The sequence below is a fragment of the Carettochelys insculpta genome, chromosome 5 (assembly GCF_033958435.1).
Source record: "Carettochelys insculpta isolate YL-2023 chromosome 5, ASM3395843v1, whole genome shotgun sequence".
Taxonomy (NCBI): Eukaryota; Metazoa; Chordata; order Testudines; family Carettochelyidae; genus Carettochelys; species Carettochelys insculpta.
Window position 1 is genome coordinate 27,640,577 of NC_134141.1, and position 25,382 is coordinate 27,665,958.

General features: G+C 38.5%; 1 protein-coding gene and 1 long non-coding RNA gene across 7 annotated transcripts in view; one reads left to right on the forward strand and one right to left on the reverse strand.

Annotated features, from left to right (window-relative positions):
- Positions 1-25,382, forward strand: part of LOC142013462 (uncharacterized) — an 88,851-nt gene that overhangs the window by 4,425 nt on the left and 59,044 nt on the right. The gene's annotated exons all lie outside the window — the stretch shown is intronic.
- The window catches only part of RFX3 (regulatory factor X3), a 212,487-nt gene continuing 206,031 nt past the window's right edge, over positions 18,927-25,382 (reverse strand). For all 4 annotated transcript variants that reach the window (XM_074994847.1, XM_074994843.1, XM_074994846.1 and 1 more), the window contains one exon: positions 18,927-25,125. In XM_074994847.1, coding sequence (XP_074850948.1) covers positions 24,887-25,125 — 239 coding nt within the window. In that variant the 3' untranslated portion in view covers positions 18,927-24,886. The remainder of the gene's footprint in view (positions 25,126-25,382) is intronic.

A 25,382-nucleotide genomic window follows, 5' to 3' on the forward strand; every position in this document is an offset into this window, starting at 1 on the left:
AAAGATAAATGCAGGGATTGCATAATAGGACAAAAATGATTTTTTCACTGGTGAAGGTAAACTATAAACTTTAAAAATATATTAACAGTTTAAAATCCTAACTAGGGATATAAAATCCCTTATTAGTTAAGCAGTTAAACATTGTTATCCAATTAAACATGTGGGGGGTGGGAGGCAGGGGGAATACAGGGAAGTCACTCCAGTGCTGGGCTGGAGTGACTTCCCCTCCACAGGCAGGGTGTTAATCGTTAACACCCCTAATCCTAACCAGAAACACAGTATGTATGTATACTAGAAAATGAGAAATGAAAGCCAACTTCAAGGTCTACATGATAGGAGTATCGCATTGGGTACACAGCTGGGTACTGCAGAGGTTCTCAGACTTCATTTCCCCATGATCCACTTCTGACAGCAAAAATTACTCCAGGAATCCAAGAGGGGAAACCAAAGCCTGAGCCCCCCAAGCCACATCACTCCAGGCAAATGTGTCTGAGTGAAGGTAAAGCCAGATCAACATGGCCCTTAGTTGGGGCTGAAGCCGAAGTAACCAATGTTCCCACTATTTTTTCCATCTATCTATGGAATAAATTTTGTTATGCCCTGAGGCATGTGCGGATGTGCACCACCAGTAGAAATGTGCTGCTGGTTGTAGGGTCTCTGGGTGCTCTGCTAATCAGCTGGGTGGCCTCTGAATCTCTCCTGGGTAGCTACCCAAGTACTCAGCTTATGGGAAACACTGCCTATAACATGAGCCTCACTGTCCAGGGCTGAAGATCTCCAGCTTTGGTTTGACCCCAGATGGTGGGGCTATGGTTTTCACCTCAGAAAGTCTAAGCTAGCTCTGGCAGCAGCATTATTAAAATGGGGTCCTGGCCCACTTTAGGGTCCCAATCCAAAGTCTGAGAACCACTGCACTACTGGATTGAAATATCAAACCACCACCACAGAAAAACACATCCCCATATAATTTTGCAGTTCATTTGAGAGGTTGGGTTCTGTCCTAAATATGTGGACATAAGTCTTCCTTCTTTTCAAAGTGAATTAAAGTCAAGCATGGAAAATAAGGAAATTCACAGTATTTCCTTTAAATGTTATTGTACCAGAATTGTTTCCCAAGTGGGAAAATTCTGTTTTGTAATGAAAATATTAGTGGCAGGAGAGAATAACATTGTAATTTAGAAAATAAATCAATAATGAATAAATAAGACCCTACAAACAAAACCAATTATAGAATTATTTTCTTCCTTTTTCTTTAAAAACTCTTGCTTCCCTGTTAACCACGGGAGCCACTGAATAAAAAAGCAAATCAGATGGGGTATGTGGAGGTTCACTATTAAAATGGTTAGTTTAAGCAATGAGGATGGTATTTTCAGTGAAATTTTTCACACACATGAGCAATTATGTTAGTTTGTATTAAAAAAAAAACCAAGGTAACCCACTCTCCTTTTCAGGGCATAAGATGAACATCCCCTCAGGTCAGCAAGAATATTACCCCCTTTCCAATACGGTACTAGAGTATACCACCATCAGGCTTGCAAGATCTAGTGTATTTTTCTTCTTCACCTTCCTCTAAAGCTTCCAGCATAGGCAACTGTTAGAAACAAGATACTGCATGCGGCCCATAGAGGTTCTATGTGTGGCCCATGAGACATCTTATTTAATGTTGCCCATGCTCAGGCTTGCCAGATTCCACTGGTTCCCATCCACATGTTTTTCCTACTCATATTGCTAAAGTGACAAAGGAAATGCACATGAAGTGACACACAGCATTAACTGTGAGAGCTGTGTGCTACCGCTGCATCCAATCAAAGCGCTGCTACAGTTTGTTACACCCTGCAAATTCTAGGTATGTAAGCATGATTAGCAAAACTACCTTATCTTGGGAGAGCCCTGGGTTACATCAATCTTGCTTCTGCTCAGATGATGGAGGGCCACTCATGTAGCCCACTCAGTAACCTAGGCTGTCAATCACAGGACTAGATGGCTTACTGCTTTTTTTGGTATCACAGTCTTCTCTTTCTAAATGTTAATGCTTTCTACAATGCTAATTAAAGGAACACACTGCAAGGACAAGCAGGTTGCTAACCGGTACAGACAAAGGTAGTTCATTTTGCAAAAGATGGGTATTCTGATAATAGCTCAGTTCATAGCAGTGACAACATAGGTTTAAAGGGAATGTAACAGTGAGTGAATTCTCTCTGTTGTGCAGAGGGCCAGCATGCAATCTGTGCACAATGTAAGTCTCACTTAAGCATATTTTCTCTTGGCCTAATCCCCAATTTGTCTCCGTCAGGTGACTTTGCTATTAGTTTTTTACTTTGAGGCTGCTACTAAAATTCCAAGATGAAAAGAACTCTTTGCATACCTCAGATCTGGAGGGGCTTTTTCATGGAATTACCTCCAGCTGATAGGGAATTACTCTGCAAACAACTGGCCATTGCAAAATCTGTTTTAGGGGCTTCAGACCACATCTCAACTTAATCATCAGGAAATGTATGTAATTTGCCAGAATTTAGGTCTGCATTTATAATAGTATTTAATTTCTGGAGTGCTGGATAGAGAACTAAAATATCATCAGGCCTATGCTGCTCACCGTTAATAAGAAACATTACAGGATCTCCTGAAAGAAATGTGGGGCAAAACTTTAGAACCCTAGTAACCTTCCTGCATACAACTAGTAGGTTCCCAAAGGTAAAATAGAAGGGTTGATCTAGAACTTGCTTGTGAAGACAGTTGTTATCCAAGAAATCTGAATTTTTCAAAACCATTTTATTGGGGCTTACTGGAGAGGGAAACAACTCAGAGCCTAATGCCCTTCTAGACTAGGTCCCTCAAGTGAGGCCCATACATCTAAGGGAACAGTGTTACTGGAACTTTCAGCACCAATAGGTATTTTGACATGGGAAGATTAGACCGGACCCCCTTTCCCTTTACTCTCTTGCATTGGGATTGGCTGTAGCCTCTAGACAGACTTTTGCTAACGAATTTGGGAGAAAGGAGGAAAGAAGGACGATAGAGAGACCCAGTGGTAACTGTCCTTACCGACAAATTTTTTTCAAGCTGGTCAATTGATTATAAAGCCCACTGAAGACTGTCCTTGACCAGAAGATTAAGAGGCTGGTAGTTTTTTACATGCTTCAGGGACCACCACAGATGGTAAAGTTCTGGGAAGTCAGGCTACAACATCTGGAGAGCCTCAATTTAATTGCCTTGCCATAATAGTTACCTTGATTTATTTTTCTTTTGGCTTTTGCAATTTTGTCAGATAGGTTGTCGCCTAAGGGAGTTATTAGGAGAACTACCAGGAGAGTCTAAGACAGAGAATGTTCCAGAGTGAGACAGACGCTCAAAATGAGGCACAGCAGGACTGGGGCATTTGGAAAACAGATACAGATGCTTGAATTAAAAAAAAATTCAGCCGTATCATCAGTAGTATGCCCATCTGCCTTTTGTGTGTGATGGAAGTGAAAACTAACTGAGTTATGGACTAAACTTGCAAACCCAGAGACTATAATGATGCTCCTGATATCACACATTCTGAGACAATTTTACTGAGCTATACCTGTTTTTTATTATTATATTTGTCCGGAAGAGGAGAAATAATAATGGGCATCTGTGGGATGTGAAATCAATCTCATTCAAGGACAAACACCTCCATTATATGTGCAGTTATCTCACTAGTAGGATGAATTCCATAACTGATGATGCTCATTATTCTGCTTACACTGATAGTAAGTGAAGAACTTTAGGATCCCGTATCTGTTACAGAATCTAATCCAGTGGTTTTCCACCAGTGTGCTGCCACACACTGGTGTGCCATGAGAACTGTCCAAGGGTGCTATGAAATTTTGTCAATTTCTCTTCACTGCCAGCCCCCTGGGGCAGGGGTGGAGGTGAGGTGGGCAGAATTGATGACCCTGTGCTATGTTAGTCTAAGGGCCTGCCTGCTGTGCAGAAGGTTGGCAGAATCAGATTCTATCTCAGGCATGTGCAAACTAGGGGGTGCAACACAATCGGCTGCCCTGTCCCCCTGCAGGAACCCTAGGCTGCCTTCCCGCAGCCTCTGTCAGCTCAGCCGCCCTGCACAGCACTGCCTGCTTCCAATGCCTCTGGAGTCTCTGCTGTTGGCAGAGGGCCAGCTTAATTTCCGGTCCCCTCACCCATCCTCCTACAGGGGCCTCTGCAGCCTCCTTACTGCTTCTCTGGGCTAGGCTGATCTGTGCTGCTCACCTTCCTGCCCCCAAGGGGTCCACTGTCCCCTGGGAGTGCAGGAATCATTTCTGGTCTCCCAGCCTGAGCGGGCTAGGAGCCATGTGTGGCAGAGACAGCTGGGTGGGAGTAAGCTTTTACCTGGACAGTCCCTTTCTTCAGCTTCCCAAGAGAGTCCAGGCTTTTTTATTTTTTTAATTAAAGTGCAATTATATTGATTGTTTGCTTTGTTCTTTTGTTTAACTTTGCCTGGGGGGAGGTGGGGGGTGAGTGGGCTCTTTAAACAGGAGGGAGCAGTTGGTTTTTGGTTTTTCCCCCTAGTTTGAGAGTGGATGGGATAGACTCTTGCAACAGCAAGATAAAGAGTTTTTATATATCTATAAAGCACTCTCTGTCTCATTACAGTTTGTGAAATGTTACTGTTTTATGTATGTATATTTGCATTTATATGCTGATTCATAAAGTTTTTACATTCTACATATTCTTATACGTGCTGAAAGTTGTTTTTTTTTAAGTGAACATAACAAAATTTCTGTTGGTTTGGATTACATTAGACAGGTTGGGGGGGGGGCCCGGCTAATTGCAGGGATGAAAAGGGGGGGGCCCTGACTTAAAAAAAATTCCTCAGTCCTGCTCTATCTGTGTGATATTTCTTCAGATATGAACATAATGTGGAACATTAGCTGTGGTGGGGTTAGCTGCTTCATGACATCTTGACTCTTAAATAGTTTTTATAACTATTTCAGAGATTATACATTATAATTAGTGATAAGAAACAGCAGCAGTTACATTTTTTATACATCTGTATTTATTTTTATTTTCCCCTGGTTTGTTTTAGTTGATTTATAGGGGAAAATACTATTTAAGAGCTACCAAATGAGGAGGATGGGAATGATTAATAAGTACTATAATCATTTAATAGTTATTAGGGCATATTGACTCATGATTGCACAGCGTAAAGGCCTTGGAACAGGACACTGTTTTATCTATAATACCTTGTATTTTTTAACTCCATCACAACCAAGGAAACAGAACAAAAAAGCAACAGCAGTTCATAACAATATTCACCCGCTATGAAAGACAGACTACATTTATTATTCAAAACTCATAGCATAAATGGGCAGTGAAGATATGTGTGAGGAGTATGACACAGTCCTTCAAAATTTAAAGTCTCAGAGGGGTCGACATGTTTGTCTGTGAGCTTCACAAGTAACAGGCAATCCTGAGGTACTTTAGAGATTAACAGATTTATTAGGTCATGGGCTTTCATCTGATGAAGTGGGTTTTGCCCATGAACTAAGAAATTTCTAAGTCTGTAAGGTGTTACAGGTTCAAAATTTAAGATGCTTAAAGAAGTCAATGAGACTACTTGTGTATTGAAAGCCGAGCACATGCAAAAGTTTTTTGCAGGAATAAAGCCTTGCTGTGTGACTTTCATCATGGCAACTAGATGTTACTACCAAAGTTTTGAAGCCATGTCAATGTCAAAGTTCCAGGGAAATGTTACTATTAAATTAATAGGCTTCTTCATTTCTCTCAAGCAGAAATAAAGACCGAGGGTTTGCGGATGATGTAGTTATCATTGAGGAAGATGAGGAGAAGCTAGTGAAAATGGTGCGAGTGTTAAACAAAGAAGGGAAGAGGTATGGACTGATTATGAACATAGATAAAACAAAACCAATGGTATTTGGAGATAAGGAAATAGGAAGGAAGATCAGTGTGGATGGTATTGGACTAGAAAATGTAGAGAAGTTCACATATCTGGGGAGCAACATAACGTACGATCTAGACTGTAAGAAGGAAATAGCGACTAGAATAGCGAAAGCAAGAGCAAGTTTGAAGGCGATGGACAAGATCTGGAAAAGCAAAGCAATAGCTTAAGAACGAAGCTGGGCATCTTGAAAACGTGTGTATTCAGCAGCATGTTGTATGGATGTGAAACAAGGGTGATAATGAAAGATTTGAAAAGAAGAATATTGGCATTTGAAAGGAGTTAGTATAGAAAGATTCTGAGAATAGGATGGATGCAGAAGGTCACCAATGAGGAATTATATATGAAGATACAGCTGAAAGAGAACCTGCTGCAGAAGGTTATAAAACAGAAGCTACAACTGTTTGGGCATATTTGCAGAATGAACGACGAATGAAAAATCAAGACCCTAGTATTCGGCATAATGGATGGTTCGAATAGGAGAGGCAGACCCCACAGAGAATGGATAGATGATGTAGTAGATTGGTGCGGAGCTAGTCTACAGAAACTAAGCCGCTCTGCACTGGACAGGGAAACACGGAAGGAAATAGAGAGGCATCAGACACCAACGGGCGCTGAGCCCACAGTTATTGATGATGATGAAGTAATCCAGTGCCATTGCTATAACCAGAAATTAAAAACTGAAATAAGTCAGTTAGGGCTTTACACATACCCACATTCTACCTCAGTAAGTGAGGAGGAGTTCAGTGAATAGTCCCAGAAGAAAAATACTTTCCTGAACGTGGGAAACCAGTGCTGAAAGGCAGAGAAATGACAGAAGGGAAGAGAATGGTGCTCTTGGGTCACCACTGACCTGTTACTATTAATAAAATGACGATATTAGGGAGGAATTTATTTTGTCCACGTAAAGCCCCAGTAAACATAGCAGATGGGGAAGTAGACTCCGTTGACTCCATATTACAGCTAAGGATGTAAATAAGGACCATCATTTGAGCTGGTGGGCTGCAACCTCTCTACATCAACGCAAGATACCAGGACAGGGGTCTGCATCTGAAATAGGGAGAAGAGCCATTTTTTCAAACTCAGTTACAAAATCCTTCAAGAGCTGCAATGCATGTGAGTACGAGACAGTCCTTAATAAATAATGTCAAACTATACTTTTTGTAACCCCTATTTTAAGACCAGCGCGCACACGATTGGTACCAGTTAGAAAGTTGTTACCCCATCTCCAGACTTTACCCACCTCAGCCCCCAGACCCAGTCCCCTATCTCCTCACCCCCAGGATTAACTCCTCTGAGCTCCAACCTCTTCCCCCAGGCTTAACCCCCCCTGAACTCTAACCTCCCCCAGGTCCCAGGCTTAAGCCTGCTGAGCCCCAACTCCCCCCCCCAGGTTTAACACCTCTGAACCCCAACCTCTTCTCCCCACCCCCAGGCTTAACCCCCTCTGATCCCCAACCTCCTCCCACAGACTGCAGGCTTATCATGCCTCAGCACACGCAGTTCTGCAGCAGCCATCACTTCCCCCCGCTACTCCCTGCTGTCTCCTCTTCCTCCTTGCTATGGTTGTGTGGCTCTGGCAAGAGCAGGCTAGGCCACCCTTCCCCAGCTCTCCTACTGGCTTAGACTACTGCCCCCGCTGTGGCACAGCACTCTGCCCAGCTGGCTTTCTCTTCCAGGGTCTGTGCCGCAGCTGACTGCTGAGCAGCTCCAGCTGCCGTCACTGCTTAAACAACAAACTAAATTCAGTTGCTTCAATGACAGGCAATGTTTTGACTTTTAAATGGCAGCAGCCTCCAGAGCAGTCAGCGATGGCAGCACTCAGAGCCGCCTGCAGGTCTGGAGCCACAGGTTGCCGACTTCTGTACTAGGAACTCAATTTGGAGCTATTGGGCCTTCATGGGATCAACTCAGGGCCTTGTTCTGTAGTGTGCAAACTGTACAGAGATCCTTTGAACAGCTGGTCTGCTGGCAGCTCCTTCGACCACATTCAACCCTAAATGGAAAAGAGGACCTTTCTTCAGACCTCTGGACCAGACTAAGATTTCTCACTGCAGGGACGTCTGAACTCCCATATTTGTCCTGCACCTTCTTTTGGGAAGCCCAGTGGGATCTGGCTTGGAGACCCAGGTACCCTGTTAGTTAGCTTTAACTTTCTTGGAATCTGCCACAATTAAGGAATCCCAAAAGAGATGGCGTGTCTGGAGCAGTTATGACAGCAAAACTCTCTCCAGGTTATGGATGCATGGCATTTCTACAGGAAAACATTTTACACAGTAGGGTACTGACTAAAAGCAATTCTGTTCATTAGATTGCTCAGGCCATGCTGGCAAAAGCAACAGTGTTATACTGTTGTCGAGGAGGTTTTTATAAAATGCCCCTCTTAAACGAATCCCAGGCGCTGAGAAAGAATGCACACAATAGTCTGGAATGAGACCAGCAACGTCAACTGCATGTCAGCACCCTGTTTCCATGTGGCAGATCTCTGAATGTGGCAAAAATGGATCAAGGCTTCTTGACGGCCTTTCTCAGGTCCCTGTGTGCAGTGATGGTTGGCTTCATGTATGTAACAAGGTTTGCCACAGACACTGATGTGCAAGAAAATGATTACTGCAGTTGCTGTGATCCATGTGGCATTTTATACTATGGATGTCAGGTATGGAGAGGAGGTAAGCTAAACTGACTTTTAAACAACATGATACAGTACACAGCATATTTAATTGAGTATCATTTATGTATAGCTTACCACCCTGTAAAACAGAAGGAATAAAAATAGGACAGTTCTTGCTCATAAACTGTATCACTTTGAATGGTGGCTTCCAGAAATAACCAATTTCTCTGGATTTTTGACATGTTTTGTGCTGTGGGATCCATATTATGGCAGAGTTGGGAAGAGCTGGAGTAAATAGCCTTGGTACATGTGGTTAATTTACATTACTTTTCTTAATACTGAAATGGGTTTGACGGAATAGCTTCTCTCAGATAAAACTCCTGTGAAGTTGTTTTTGTTTTTTATTTTACCTTAGTTGGGACTGAATAATAAGGCCTAACAATATTTATCAGCGTAAATCAGAGGGGGAAATTATTTTATGCATCCATTCTGAGTAGATGTGTGTTGGAGGAAAAGCAGCTCAGCATCACTGCTGCATCAATTAAGCCAGGTCATCTCAATCTCCAATTATATACCAACTAAGAGGATCTGTAAAGGGATCCCAGCTAGTCAGTGGGATTAAAAATGACTGTTAATATTATCCAGTTTGTTTCTGTGCAGGAGCCAGGATTGCAACTTATGCATTCATCCCTCATCTGAAATAAGATGAAGTAGGTAAAACACAGGTAGCAACTCTGGACTATCATGCAATTAGCGTAAGTCACAAAATTTCAAGAGGCAACATGTCTTTCTTGAACCCTGAATGAAATGCTTGTTCTACTGTGCTTGATCGTGGCTTTTTGACACCTTGGTGTTTTCTTACTTCATAGGACTTCCCTGTTTAAAAATACCAATCCAAGTGCTGCACTTGGAATACAGTGTCCAAAACTCTGGGTAGTGGACCATTAGCAGGCCATGAAGCACTTGCTGGAAGGCTTTGGAGACATGGCTGCTGGTGTGATGCCATGTTTCTTACATGTTTCCAGGTCATTACAATACATTAAGAAAAGTTAGAAGATGCTGAATGATTTTCTAATATTGAAAAGCAAAGCCTCCAGTGGAAGGGAAGGAGTCTGCATTACTGTGCATGGCAGACACAACAGCCCATGGACAAGAATTCTCTTCCAGGGTGCTGGGTACACTGTCAAGAGTTTGCACACTCCTGCCTTACAAACACAGTAATCATGTATCTCTCTTTTCTCGGTGTAATTGTATGTGTAAGGATGTGCGTGGCAGAAGGATTTCTTTAATTTTTTTTTCTTTACTTTTGAGCCTGGTTCTCTACAGCCTTGATCCTTATGTAGCCATTTACACCTTTGCAAAGCAAGTATAATCCAGGACCATTTTGATTTGGTAACGTTTTGCACAGGTGTGATGCCTGCATCAAGGATATGATAGAGGAAGAATCAGTGATTCAACCTATGGAGGTCCAAGCCAAAATCTTCTTTTATATACATTTTACGGACTTGAATGTACTGTCTTCAGACCTGTAATAACTTCAGCTATCTTTGCTCTGGCATTCTCAACTGGCACTGTTCTTTCTCAGAAGACCCTAAGAACAGCACTGGGCATTTACTCATCTACATTGAGGGGAGTCTCACATATGGGTTATTCTGTTGTCCAACTTTTTCAGTGTATATGTACAGCCATCAGAAAAGGTAAGAGAAATACTCTAGGCTGTAGTGCCAGATATCCCTGCATTATGAGGTAAAGCTAATGGAATTTCATGGGCTTACTCGGTGTTTTGTCAGGATGGGTGCTAATATGAGAGCGAACCTGCTGAATCTCAGCTCAGACAGGACTGGAGTTATTCTGGGTAGGTGGAAAATAACTGAAACAAATGGCAGGTTGAAACTCTATCCCTGAATTTGGTGGCGTATGTTTGCTTTTTGTTACTCATGTTCTGCTTCTTTGGGATTTTCAGCTAAGTCTGGATGCTCAGGCAGTGGCCAAGACAGATTTTTAGTTTTTGCAGCCAAAAGGCTCTGCCCTTCTCTTCAGGTGTAGACCTGGCTACTATGACACATGCTTTTGTCACCTTGAGATTTAACAGGAATGCACTCTACCTGGAGTCAATTTTGAAGTTTTAGCTGATGCAGAATGCAGTAGCCCAATTGTAGAAGAGTGTTTCTTGCAGGAAGCATATTCCTACATGCTCCAAGGTCTGTGCTGAATTCCAGTTTATTGCTGGATATCATTAAAAGTATTGGTTTTAACACATAAAACCATAAATGGATTGAATGCTAGTTCCCAAGAGACTCATTTTCTCGTATCATGGCATTTGAGAACATTTTTCATGTGAATCCGATCAACTTGATTTATAAAACTTGCTAGTTGAAAATTCCAGCTTTGCCCCCAAATGAAGGACTCTGACCTCAGGTTACATATTGTTGAAGTTTGCTGGTATGTCTTCTGAGTGTTCCAGGCTACTTCACTGAAAGAGAGGTTTTGAATATCCAGCTGGATTTCATGAAAAAAAAATTGGAAGTACTGTGCTAAGCACAGAAAAGCAGGGGTTAAAAGTTGTGTCAGAAGAGGTGCTCTTTTTACAAAGGTCACACTAAAAAAATAAAGCCTTAGCATTACCAGCTGTTGCAAATTGTATCATGAATCACACAGTATTTGTGTTATTCTTAAAGCCTCAGCTCCTGGAGTCATATTATGAGAGAATCTCAGCACTAATCAAAGCAAGCTTGTAACCTTCTCCACTGCAGAGAAAAGCTTGCAAATGTGACCCAAGAGCACCCTAAAGAGGCGGGAAACAGAAGGCAAATAAAGAGGAACCCAAAATGCGTAATTAAAATCGCCCATAATTCTAAAACAAATCTCATGGCTTTTATAGCTTGACTAATGATTTATGAATGTGTGGTTTTGGCAGCATTGAAGCCACTACTTTTTTTTTTGTGTTAAAGATGCAGTGAAATATTTGGAGAAGTCATCTGCAGAAGATTAAAATTCACAAGATGCTGTCTGCTGTGCTTTTACTCACAACAATTCCATGTTTCTGCCACCTGGAAAGGATATGTTTTTGACTGGTGTAATGAATAGGAGTTTGGAAAACCAATTAAACTCCACTCATTTCCACTCATTAACTTTAAAAAAAAATTCCAACATGTGAAAGTCTTATTTTGCCTTGCAAGTTAAGATGAAACACTTTGTGTACATGTATAAAGAATTTAGTCATATATAGCTACATAAAATTGAAAAAATTCTGAAAAGGAGCTGAGGCGGAAAATGGTTCACATGTGCTCCTACCAAACCAGAATCACGCTTCAACCCTCAGCACAGATAAATGTATGAGAATAAATCTTACCCATTAACAATCCAGAAAATTTCTGAATGCTTGGACGAACACTAGTAAGACATCTCTCTCCACTTTACCTTCCATTATGCAATAGCAGTAGTAGAGTCTATGTACTGTAACAAATTGATTAAAGCAAAAGATTGAATAATGCTGAAAAAGATTTAACACATGCAGACTTCAAACATATATGGCAGGACTGTTCAAGAATGCAGCTACATGGCAGAGGCATCAAAAGATTTAATTTATGAGGCTATATTTAATGTATGAGGCTAATATAGCACACAATGATGGTAAGAGTGATGTCACAGAATAATACACTGAGGCATCTTCAGCAAACTGTGAAATTTTGGGAGATGGGAGATGAATTTGAAATGGGAGGGAGTATGGGCTACACTGGGAGAGTAAAAAGAGGGCCAGGGCAAAACTGGGAGGTAAAACCAAATCAATGTCTGAGATGCCTATATACAAATGCAAGAAGTATGGGAAATAAACAAGAAGAACTGGAAGTACTAATAAATGAATACAACTATGATATCGTCGGCATCACAGAAACTTGGTGGGATAATACACATGATTGGAATGTTGGTATTGAAGGGTACAGCCTGCTTAGGAAGGACAGACAGGGAGAGAAGGGAGGAGGTGTTGCCTTGTATATTAAAAACGTACACACTTGGACAGAGGTGGAGATGGACATAGGAGATGGACGGGTTGAAACTCTCTGGGTTAGACTCAGAGGAGTAAAAAACAAGGATGAGGTCCTACTAGGAGTCTACTACAGGCCCCCTAGCCAGGTGGAAGAGGTGGATGAGGCTTTCTTTAAACAGCTAACAAAATCATCCAGGGCCCAGAATTTGGTGGTGATGGGGGACTTCAACTATCCAGGTATATGTTCGGAAACTAATACAGCAGGGGACAGACTGTCCAATGAATTCTTGGAGTGCATTGCAGACAACTTTTTATTCACTTCAACTATCCAGGTATATGTTCGGAAACTAATACAGCAGGGGACAGACTGTCCAATGAATTCTTGGAGTGCATTGCAGACAACTTTTTATTCCAAAAGGTTGAAAAAGCTACCAGAGGGGAAGCTGTTCTAGATTTAATTTTAACAAATAGGGAGGAAATTATTGAGAATTTGAAAGTGGAAGGATGCTTGGGTGAAAGTGATCATGAAATCATAGAGTTCACAATTCTAAGGAAGGGTAGAAGGAAAAACAGTACAATAGAGATAATGGATTTCAGGAAGGCAGATTTTGGTAAACTCAGACAGCTGGTAGGTAAGGTCCCATGGGAAGCTAAACTGAGGGTAAAAACGGCTGAGGAGAGTTAGCAGTTTTTCAAAGGGACATTATTAAGGGCCCAAAAGCAATCTATCCTGCTGTGTAGGAAAGATAGAAAACATGGCAAAAGACTGCCTTGGCTTAACCAGATCTTGCATGATCTCAAACTAAAAAAGGAATTGTATAAGAAATGGAAACTAGGACAAATTACAAAGGATGAATATAGGCAAACAACACGAGCATGCAGGAGCAAGATTAGAAAGGCTAAGGCACAAAATGAGCTCAAATTAGCTACAAGCATAAAGGGAAACAAGAAGGCTTTTTACAAATACATTGGTAACAAGAGGAAGACTAAGGAGAGGGTAGGGCCATTGGTCAGTGAGGAGGGAGGAACAGTAACAGGGAATTTGGAAATGGCAGAGATGTTTAATGATTTCTTTGTTTCGGTCTTCACTGAGAAATCTGAAGGAATGCCTGACATAGAGAATGCTAGTGAAAAAGGGGTAGGTTTAGAAGTTGAAATAAGAAAAGAACAAATTAAAATTTACGTAGAGAAATTAGATGTCTGCAAATCACCAGGGCCTGATGAAATGCATCCTAGAATCCTCAAGGAGCTGATAAAAGAGGTATCTGAGCCTTTAGCAATCATTTTTGGAAAATCGTGGGAGACGGGAGAGATTCCAGAAGACTGGAAAAGGGCAAATATAGTAACCATTTATAAAAAGGGGAACAAGAATAACCCAGGAAACTACAGGCCAGTCAGCTTAACTTCTGTGCCAGGAAAGATAATGGAGCAGGTAATTAAGGAAATCATCTGCAAGCAATTGGAAGGTGGTAAGGTGATAGGGAACAGTCAGCATGGATTTGTTAAAAATAGATCATGTCAAACCAATCTAATAGCTTTCTTTGATAGAATAACGAGTCTTGTGGATAAGGGGGAAGCGGTGGATGTGGTATACCTAAACTTCAGTAAAGCATTTGACACAGTCTCACATAATATACTTATCAATAAACTACGCAAATACAACTTAGATGGGACTACTATAAGGTGGGTGAACAACTGGCTGGATAACCGTACCCAAAGAGTAGTTATAAATGGTTTTCAATCCTGCTGGAAAAGTATAACTAGTGGGGTTCCACAGGGGTCTGTTCTAGGACCGGTTCTGTTCAATATCTTCATTAACGATTTAGATATTGACATAGAAAGTACACTTATTAAGTTTGCAGATGATACCAAGCTGGGAAGGGTTGCAACTTCTTTGGAGGATAGGGTCATAATTCAAAAGGATCTGGATAAACTGGAGAAATGGGCTGAGGTAAACAGGATGAAGTTTAATAAGGACAAATGCAAAGTGCTCCACTTAGGAAGAAACAATCAGTGTCACACATACAGAATGGGAAAGGACTGCCTAGGAATGAGTACAGAAGAAAGGGATCTAGGGGTTATAGTGGACCACAAGCTAAATATGAGTCAACAGTGTGATGCTGTTGCAAAAAAGGCAAACATGATTCTAGGATGCATTAACAGGTGTGTTGTGAACAAGACACGAGAAGTCATTCTCCTGCTCTACTCTGCGCTGGTTAGGCCTCAGCTGGAGTATTGTGTCCAATTCTGGGCACCGCAGTTCAGGAAGGATGTGGAGAAATTGGAGAGGGTCCAGAGGAGAGCAACAAGAATGATGAAAGGTCTAGAGAACATGACCTATGAAGAAAGGCTGAAAGAATTGGGCTTGTTTAGTTTAGAAAAGAGAAGGTTGAGGGGGTACATGATAGCAGTTTTCAGGTATCTAAAAGGGTGTCATAAGGCAGAGGTAGGGAACTTGTTCTTCCTTGCCTCTGAGGATAGAACAAGAGGTAATGGACTGAAATTGCAGCAGGGGAGGTTCAGGTTGGACATTAGGAAAAAGTTCTTAACTGTCAGGGTGATCAAACACTGGAACGAATTGCCAAGGGAGGTGGTAGAATCTCCATCACTGGAGATATTTAAGGAGAGGTTAGATAGATGGCTTTCAGGGATGGTCTAAAAAGTGCTTGGTCCTGCCACTGGGGCAGGGGGCTGGACTCGATGGCCTCTCGAGGTCCCTTCCAGTCCTACTCTTCTATGATTCTATGATTCTTCTATGAAATTTCACTGAATTACACAGGGCAATAGCCTTACAAAGGGGTTAATTAAATATGGTATCTCAGGTTAGTGAGCATAATCAGCACAGGTTATGCTCATCTTTAAAAAGAAACTGAACATCTCCAACATCTCCAAAGGACATGGCCAAGTGTCAGACCTGTTATACAATACCAAAAAGAGTTAGCTAATCAGCAAAAATAAGAAAAAAAATTTAAAATGACACTATAAATGAGATGAGTTCAAATACAAGCAATCCTGTGTCTCTCTCACTCAGTCTATACATCTCCCAATACCCACTTGACATGATCCACCCGTTTCCTCAAATGCATTTTTTTAATAAGGGCTAGAAGTCCTACTCTTCTTATCTGAGACAGAAGGGATAATTAAAAAAAGACAACCTAAAGTCTAATAATCACATACGAATAAAGGAGCTAATAAGTCTACTAAACTTCACTGTTCAAGCTCTTTGTTAAGTTTTTTCTTCTGTTTCCCACGATGCATCTAAATTGCAAGCATTTTGTCTTCACACCCGTCCGTAAGATGCAAAACATGCTGTTGGACTGATATAAATAAACTAAGTAAAAATTAAAGTCAGTCGGTGACCTCTGAGTCCAGGTTAACAGATAGGTAAGTAGAAACATCTTTGCACTTCCAAAAGGCACTGTGCATCCGTAACTATCACGAAAGATAATGAAGGTGAGGGTGTGCAGCTTCTCTGGGAGTGGAGCATTGTATGCCTCTTCCCGGACTTATTTTCAGAAGTGTATCCATGCCAGAAACGTGTTATATCAACACAGGGCAAACTTTCACATTTAACCACTGCCTTCGATTGTAGCAGCCTACATCGTTCTGGTTATCCCCACATTGCAGGAGTGCGCCTTGCAGCTGGGATAAACAGACTTGCATGAACGAGATTCAGGCTATCAGACTACATATAGTAGTATGGGCATGATGACTTGGGTTGGAGCTTAAGCTTGGCACTTTAAGGGGTGGTCAGGTGGGTTTGACACCCAAGGTCCAGCCTAGCCTGCAATGTCCATAACTATTGATTTTAGCATAGTAGCTCCACTGTGTAAACATAATGTATAAAGGCTACAGTGCATTTTTTAAACCTGATTAAATTGTAGTTAGATCTATACATGCTGTTGTACGGTCTAGTTCAGCGACAACCTTTCGTATATCAAGTTTAAACATTCACCAAACATTGTTATTTGCCCTTTGCAACCTTTTCCTTTCTAATCTTTCAAATCTTTGTCAAGAAATAGTTAATTCTAATTCACTCCCCTACCCTTTTGTCAGCTTTGCTTATTTAGATAGTAAACTCCTCAGGACAGCAAAAGTAGCTAAATGTTTGTATCATGGCAGGCTACAATGGGACCCAAATCCCAGCCACAGGCACCAGAGTCTACTGCAATAAAAGTAGATATTAATAATACATGAGCTGTACTGGACTTCTTTGCACTGCGGATCTTCACTATATACTCTGGGTATGTGTTTCAGACAGGAAACTCTGTACTGACAGCATGGGATTCTGAGCACAAAATTAGCATAACAATCTACAGTGCAAATTAAAAGTGCTTTTTTTTCCCCTTTAAAGAGAACTCAGGTATATATATTAAACTACAGAAGGAGAATAAAAAGGGTCAAAATACATTTTTTTAAAAAAATCTAGACAGCATTATGAGCTGAGGTCCTAAATTATAAGGTATTTGTATTCCAAATAAAACACAACATCAATTTAAATAATAATTTTGTAAAACTAAAGTTATAATCTGAGTTGAGAAATTGCATTCAGAATCAGAGTGAAATCAATCAACCCAGCTGAGTAAGAAACCCATTATAACCTGTTTATATTGGGATCATGAACAGCTCATTAGCAGAAGTGGCACTTGACCCATCAATTATATTTTTCTTCTGTGGTTGGAGGCAAACTAGGCAGTGTTTTTTAGATCGTGTGTCTAGTATTTCAAATATATAAATATTTCTTGATGTATTATGAAGCCAGAAAGGTGATTTTATTTTTTCTCCCAAAATCAACAACACTGTGAAATGTTTGGCTATACAAGAAAACTAACAAAAACAGATGCATTTAAAATATGTTTGTAACAAGAAAACAAATTTATTGATTTTTAAAAGACAAGACACAATTTTGTTTTGAAAAACACAAGAAAGCTAGCCTGAGTTCAAGTCTGAAATATTCAGAAAAATCCTACTATCTTTAGTATGTTCCAGTCATTTGTTTAAACAACACACTAAAAGTTAATATATATTTTTATAATTATAAAAGTTCCCCAGTTATTGTACAGTACACAATACAAATTGCCCACAAACTATTATTTAGCTCCTGCCAATTTTCAGAGGACATGATATACTAAAAGATTTAGCATTTCTCACAAAAATCACATCAGGAAATACATATTTACAAAATCAAATACATTATACAAAAAACCCAGCACGTTATTCTGTAAAGATGTTTTCTTTAAATAATTAAAAAGTATATTTAACTGTAATCCAAAAACTGGAAAAGAACATTACATTATCTCACACATACAATCTACAAAAAAGTTGCTTACCTCATTTACATAACATATTCAGTCAATTGGAAAATAAAAGTTAAAGTATCTCCTAGTGTTACAATGTTTCTGTGCTTGTGGGACTGAATAATATAATCTGCCACTTACTAAGTGAGATTTAAATGATGGCACTTTAAAAAAAATAAACATAACAAAGGAAGTTACCTAGAAGGTAAGAAAGCCCTGAGTGATAGTAGAATTTATTGGTTGGTAAGCACTACAATTAACCTAATTAAAAGTTTACCACCTCAGGCACAAATTTCCAAGTCTTCTAAAGGCACTCACTTAAAGTTTCCTTAACAGTCTTGCTGGTTACTACTGTAAATCCAAATTTCTGATGGCAACAAGGAGGGTGGGACAGGAGTAGGGAACTTGCTTTGGTACAAAAAAAGATACCTTTTTGATCAACAAATATTTAAAATCTCTATATTGGGCTCTTTTAATACTACAATGTATAAATATAAGCCAAATCACTCTAAGATTTTATTCAAGAAAAATTTACTGGAGATCCCTTTAAGTACTCTTTATATGAAAAACAAATCTTTTAACTTTAGTAGGTACAGTAAACTCTTTCATATCTGGCAGCCCTGGGACGGGAAGGTCACCGGATACTCAAATATTTTGGATAATAGAGAGGTATACTACCTAGCAATGCATAACACTAAAGAAAATCTACATTAGATATTAAGCAACAAAAATGTATGCAGAGTACTTTATTTAGCAACAGTAGTATTGTACACGGTAAATGTACAGGCTGCGTCTACATTTGCATTCATCTTTTGAAAGAGGAATGCAAGTGAGAAAAATCAAAATGCAAATGATGCACTGATTTACATATCTTGTGCTTCATTTGCATAATCTCTTTTTGGAAGAGATTCTTTCAAAAGAGGAAAAGACAGCGTAGATGGGGCTCTTTTGAAAATAAACTCATCTTCGAAAGAACTGTTCTGCCTGAAACAAAATAGGAGGAAGGGTTCTTTCAAAAATCCCCTCTTCCTATTTTGTTTCAGGGAGAAGGGTTCTTTTGAAGATGGGGTTTATTTTCAAAGGAGCCCTGTCTGTACTGCTTTTTCTCTTTCAAAAGAATCTCTTCCAAAAAGAGATTATGGAAACAAAGCACAAGATACATAAATCAATTCCTCTTTCAAAAGAGGAATGCAAGTGTACACATAGCCACATTGTATTTGCTGTATTTGTATGTATTTATTTTCACTATACTGAACTTATGAAAAATGTAACTAAAATTTTCTTATGTTTAAATTGCTGGGTATTTGAGAGTTCTGGATGATAGAATGCTGGATATGAAAGAGTTTAATCTAATGTTCTTAAGCCTGAAGTACTGAATTGGGTCCCTGCTAATCGTGAGTCAAAGGTTATTCCTCCCAATTAGTATATTCTTTTGACAAAATCTTTTGTTGTTTTAGAGTGAAATTCAGCCCAGTAAAAGTCTAGAGCCCCATGTTAAACACAGCCCTGCTTCAGGAAAGCAATCAAACACATACCCAAATGTGATTTAAATGAGGCTCACCATCTTGTCCCACGCTTTATCTTCTAGGATGAATTTCACCCTTCACAATCAATATAAATTAACAATTCTTACCAAATATTTAATTACTCAGGGCTTCCAATCCCACCATCATAATTCGCTTAAAACATTTTAAAAAAAAGAGTTAAAACAAATCTTTTAACATAAGGCAATTTTGACTTCAAACAAAAAGCTAGGCAGTCACTTTGTAAGTGGCTTTTACTATTTTTAAGTAAAATTTGTAAATTAAACTCAGGTCTACTGGCACATAAAATCACTAGCAGCAATGATCAAGGCATGCAAACTGAGAAGCATTTACAGTAAATTATGAAGAATAAAAAAGTGTTAAATAAAAACCCTTTGAGTATTGCATTTGTTTTTCATTATGCATGAATTTGCATTGTTTACCTGACTAAAAATGTTTACAACTTATCTGCACTACACTACTGATGTAATTCCACTAAACATCTTAGTATGAGACTTTTTGCACTCAGCTAGACTAAAGCAAGCACAGCTGCAGATAATGGTGGTCACTGGTTGATACTGAAATAACCAGTACAATATCTACAATATTCTCATGTAGTAAGGTGGCATTTAGAACTATATTTTCAAAGAGCCTCCACTCACTTCTCAATTTGTGCCCTTACCTGTGTGTGCACAATTCATTTGTGAGAAATAAAGTGTTTTTTCAGATGCCAAAATGTAGGTGCAAATTTATAGGTTTATTTTTTTTTTAAATTCTGACACTCAGTAAGGGCCATCCAAAAGTGCTTTCACAGATGAACATGAACTAAGTGCCTCTATGTTCTTTGTTATCCATATGCCATTTCACAGTGACAAAATGGTAAAGTGGTATAAATAAATAAAATTATGTTCTTTTTGCAATTGTTTATAGAAAAAATTGTGCAGAACAATTAACTGATCCCAAATATCCCGCAAAATTCATCCTTACTTCTTATTACCAGTTTGTTCTGTTTTAATTCCTAAAAATTTCCATTTACAGAATTGGTGCTTTCCAATGCTACCCTAACGTAATTTTCAAAACAGTTTAAAAATAACCTTTTTTGCTTGACTCCATCTTGTAAAGGCATTTTAAATATTTCACAGCTTATTTCTATAGGACCATGTATTTTGTTCCTTCGTTGAATAGTTGTGGTATTATGAAATTTAAGATCTGAAGTACTATTTTTTGTAGACAGTACACACAGATGGCAGTGAGTATTTTAGCCTAAATCAATCAAGCCTTCTACAACAAATTCCAATATATAGTATGCAACTACGTACTTTGGAAAAAAAAATCATTTGTTGCAACATAACCAGACACTTGCATGCATATCAGTAGCCTAATAATTAAATCACCTAAAATGCTCTTCCCCTTATGTGACTTACAATGCTCAAAGGGTTAAGGCAAGATATTACATCAAATTAATTTGCTAATACTAGAACTAAGCACCGTGTTTATGCTTCTAGTCCAGTTTTTTAAATCACCAAATAAAGTATCAGAGATACTATAATTTCATTCACTGACTTATTTTAACCATGTATAGTCCTGTTCCACAGAGACAAGGGCCCAATTTTCAGGAATTAGTACTGCTCTCCCAAATTACTTATTTGACTTACTGTCAAAAAATGACTTCTACTATTACAGAGTTTGTTTCTTTTTATGGCTCTAAAAATGAATTCTCTTGTTCAGTGAAACCACTTCTGTAAATGAAACAACTGTACTCCATTTTAAACTAGCATATATATGCTTTCCTAAATGGTGCAGGTGACATTGAGTGAGAACCACAAATATATCAGCTAAGGTTTTCAATGGAAAATAATTTGAATGTAGCAGTGTTTCAAACATTTTAAAATGCCTCATTTTAAATTAAACAATTTGTGTATAGACCTAATGCATTCCTGAATGACAGTATACCAGCACTTCATCGATTTTATCCATTTATGAGATTCAAGGCAGTAATGTTGTACATTGCTCATTTTGTAGGTAAACAATTTTAAAAATATTCTCCAAAAGTTGTTTAAGGAATATTATCTAAACAAAGGTGCATTGAACGTGCTACACTACAAGTGTAAGCACAAAAAGAATAGCACGTTTGAGAAAGAAAAATCTAGTGTACAATGGGAAACATGAAAAATTACTAACAACTTTGCATACATATAAAAGCTTGTGAAAATTGGGCCATTTGTTTTGAGAAAGTGGTTCAACAATACCCCTTACATTGCTCACTGCATTATTTGTGCTAAAGAGGGGAATATATTTGAATAACTATTCTGAAATCAGTGTATGGATCAGATAAAATCCACAAATCACATAGGCTCTGAGCCTGCAAGATGTGGACAAACTGCTGCACCCCAACAGAACACCAATTAAGTTGGGAGGCTTAAGGATTGGCACTCAAGTCAAACCACATTCCACACAACGCAGAACTGGGGACAGAGTTTTAAAATCTGTTTCTCCCAATATCATTAACTATGCCAATATACTAACAAAGAGCAAAAGTGTGCAAATTGATAGATTATATACATAATGTTTGATTTATTACAACTCCATGAAGCATGAAAAACAAAACCAGAAACCCATATACCAACACTCAAGTGCATAAATATACACAGTATTTTACTTCATTAAAGGAGAGAGCGCCTAAGAAAATGGTGGAAATATTATCTAAACTTGATGCTATTATCAAATTATAAATGTGGGAATATAAATTCATTTTCATTCAACAACATATCATGATCTCAACTGATTTTGATAACTGACTCACTTCTTCAGACCACCCTTAGTTAATTAGGATTTCTGGCTTTTTTGATTCTGAGATTTATCTAATGTTCTAGTTGTCATCTAAGGCATAAATGTTATTGTCAGTTCAAACTGTGAAATGTGTTCCATTTTTCTGTTTATTTTTATTTTTTGCACAGTTGGAGCAGTGAACAATTGGAGGGGGAGTTGAATCAGAGTGCTCACAGGTCCTACCTCTTATAGCAATACAACAAATTTGCATGGTACGATCATACCTTGCTCTCAGCATGAGTAAACTGATCATTGAAACAGTACAAGACAATGAAACAAAACATTTATGGTTTGCAAACACAAAAGAAGAAATCAGTAAATAGATCTGGTCCAATTCAGAATATCAGTACTAGAGCATTAAAAGAAACTATGTTGAAAATGGAAAATGTTTCATTATTTTTATATTTAATTTCACCTGTAAACAGTTCATAATGCACAACGAAGGGGAATAAATACTTATCACAGCTTAGTTTTGTCTGTTATGTTTTTTAGCGAGGGGTGCAGACACGCTCTTTTGTTTGGAAAAAAAATCAGGACACTCTCTTGCAGTCTCTACTCAAGGAAAACTCCCATAGGTTGCTGTGAGCTATAGAGCCCGTAAGACTGGCCTCAAATTTTGCAAAGTAGAATTCTAAGCACTTTATAACTTACTAATGTTTATTAAGAAAATTTGTTTGATTTGTATCACTTCTTGAAGCATATAAAGACTAGCAAGGAAGATGATCGCTATAAATAAACTGTTCATCTCACATGCTGTTCAGCCATTTGGTACACACAAAAGATCAGTCCACAGACACACTAAATAAATCAAACTAAATAAATCCTTATTTTTTTTTCCAATAGGTCCCCCTCAATAAAACAGAAATGTTTGTGTGTGTGCTTTCCTTCATTTTTGGCTTTTTTGCATGCTTACTTATTTCCGCTATTAGAACTGAGTAGATTTGTGCGCCTGCTTTAAAAATAACGAAATAGAAAAAATAATCACACGTGTGAGATGTTTCACGTCAGTTAAAATGGGATGTACATACATTCTCTGAGTTAGCCATTAAATGTAATTGCAGACTGACACCCCATCACACATACAAACTGAAAACGTGCTGCATTAAGTACCTGCTCATTTTGTTTACTTTCTAAAATTAAAAGTAGACAAGGGTTTAGAAAATATATAACCATGCCTGGGACTGGGGTTAACCTACTTTGTTAACTTTTGAAGTTGGCATTAAAGCTAGTTTTGCTTTCCAGATCCCCAAGCACATTTCATTTGTAATAAAGTGAAATTCAGCTAGAAACAAGAAAAAATAGGTTTATTGTCACTCTAAGAAGGGTTATTAAAACCATTTAGTAATAAAAAATTTCCTTTATTTCTTTGAATATGTAACCTGCCCTTACTTCTTAGGGAATTTGAAAATGACAGGCACACCTTGTTGAATGAATTTAAGAATTATTTATAACAAAAGGTACTAAATCTTAGCTTCAGTTCTGTTTAAGGCACCATGTAATAGCCGAGGTACAATGATCCCTGATGTACATTCTTAAATGGCAATGGTCCATCTAGCCACCTATTCAAATTCTACACAACTGGGAATAAGTACAAGTGAGGTGTGCCAGTTACACTGCCTTATTTAATTTTTGTAAAAATTTAAATCCACTTTAAGAACCAGGAAATATTTTTGAAGTAAATATGATGCAGGTTGCTACATTCCTTGCATTCTATAAGTTATCTTTTATAAGAGCAGCAGATTGAACTACTAGTAGGAAAAAAGACCTGGAATAGAAGAAAGTCATCCAGATGGAATTGTTTCCTGTACGTCCAGTTCAGCATAAGTAGCACATACACTTAAAAAAATCAAGTCACTTCTTTTCAACTTCAGTATCTAACTACTCCAGTCCCACTTAACAGCTGAAAGCATCTGTGCAGTGGTCTCAAATATAGAATCAGTAGTCTTCAAACAGAGGAACTGGTATGCAAATAAAATGTAAAACTGATGGTTTTTCAGGAAGCTTGCATTGTTTATGTGATGGTCTGATAATTATGTACACTTATTATGTACACATTACCATTTTCTCATTTATTCTGCATTCACAAATGCAGAAAAACACAATTCTTTTCTTCCTTAGATAAAGAAAACAAAAGATCTTCCCAACCCTCTAGTGTCATAAGAAACATTCCTAAAACTTGCCCACCGAATGCTCAGAAATGTGATTAAAGTAGTAGTGTCTTCTAGTTTGTCCAACAAAAAGCACCTTTTTATGACAAATTTGATGCATCTGCTGTCAAATGAAAATGCCTCCAGTGTAAATCAAAGAAATATTTCTTTTGACATTTCACAGAAGTGCATCTAATTAAAAAACTATGTATATTAAATCATCACCATAACTAACAATTAACATTAACACGTTTTTTAAAAAACTATGGAAAAATTAAATTAATTATAAGAGGACAAAAACATTAACAATAAGCTTTGCAAAATCCTTCTTGACATGTGAAACTAAGAAAATTCTTGATATTGAATAAAATGATTTTGTTTACAAAAGTTTTTTTTAAACAGATCTGGCAAAATACATACACCCATTCCATTTCACAACTCCAACAAAAGTATGTTCAGCAAAGCTAAAATTTGACAAGAGTCGCCTTCAGACTTATTCTTGTTTTTTCCATTTTAAGCCCAACAACAACAGGGCTAATGTAATCTCTAGGGGAAAAAGCTTTTATATTTGTTAGACTGCAGTATATGTATTTCCAGTAGCACTGCATTGTCTGATAGTCTGAGTACTTGTAACAATGTGCTCATTGTGAAGTGGGTTCAGGAGATTCTGCTGTACTCCACTCTCTAGTACTGGCTGCATGCAGCCCACCTGAAATGCCTGTGTCAGCTCTGTTTTCTCTCTCTTGGCTTGTGGCTCTCCGGATTCCTCTAGCTCTTCATCTATTTCACTTTCAACTTCACTGCCCTCATCTGCACAAACAAACAACAATGAAAGTAGCATACAGTAGCAAAAATCTAAATACTGTGAATTACAAACGCTTTTATTTTGCAAAGACAAAATATGAAAAAACAATAAATCCAACTACTGGAGAAGCTGGAAACAGATTTTCCTGGGAAAACGTCAGTGCATGATGTGAGAGACATGTTAAACAAACTCACAGCTTCAAACATATAGCATACCTTCTCAACAACGCAATTATTTTTCTCCTTCAAGTCAGCTCAAACAA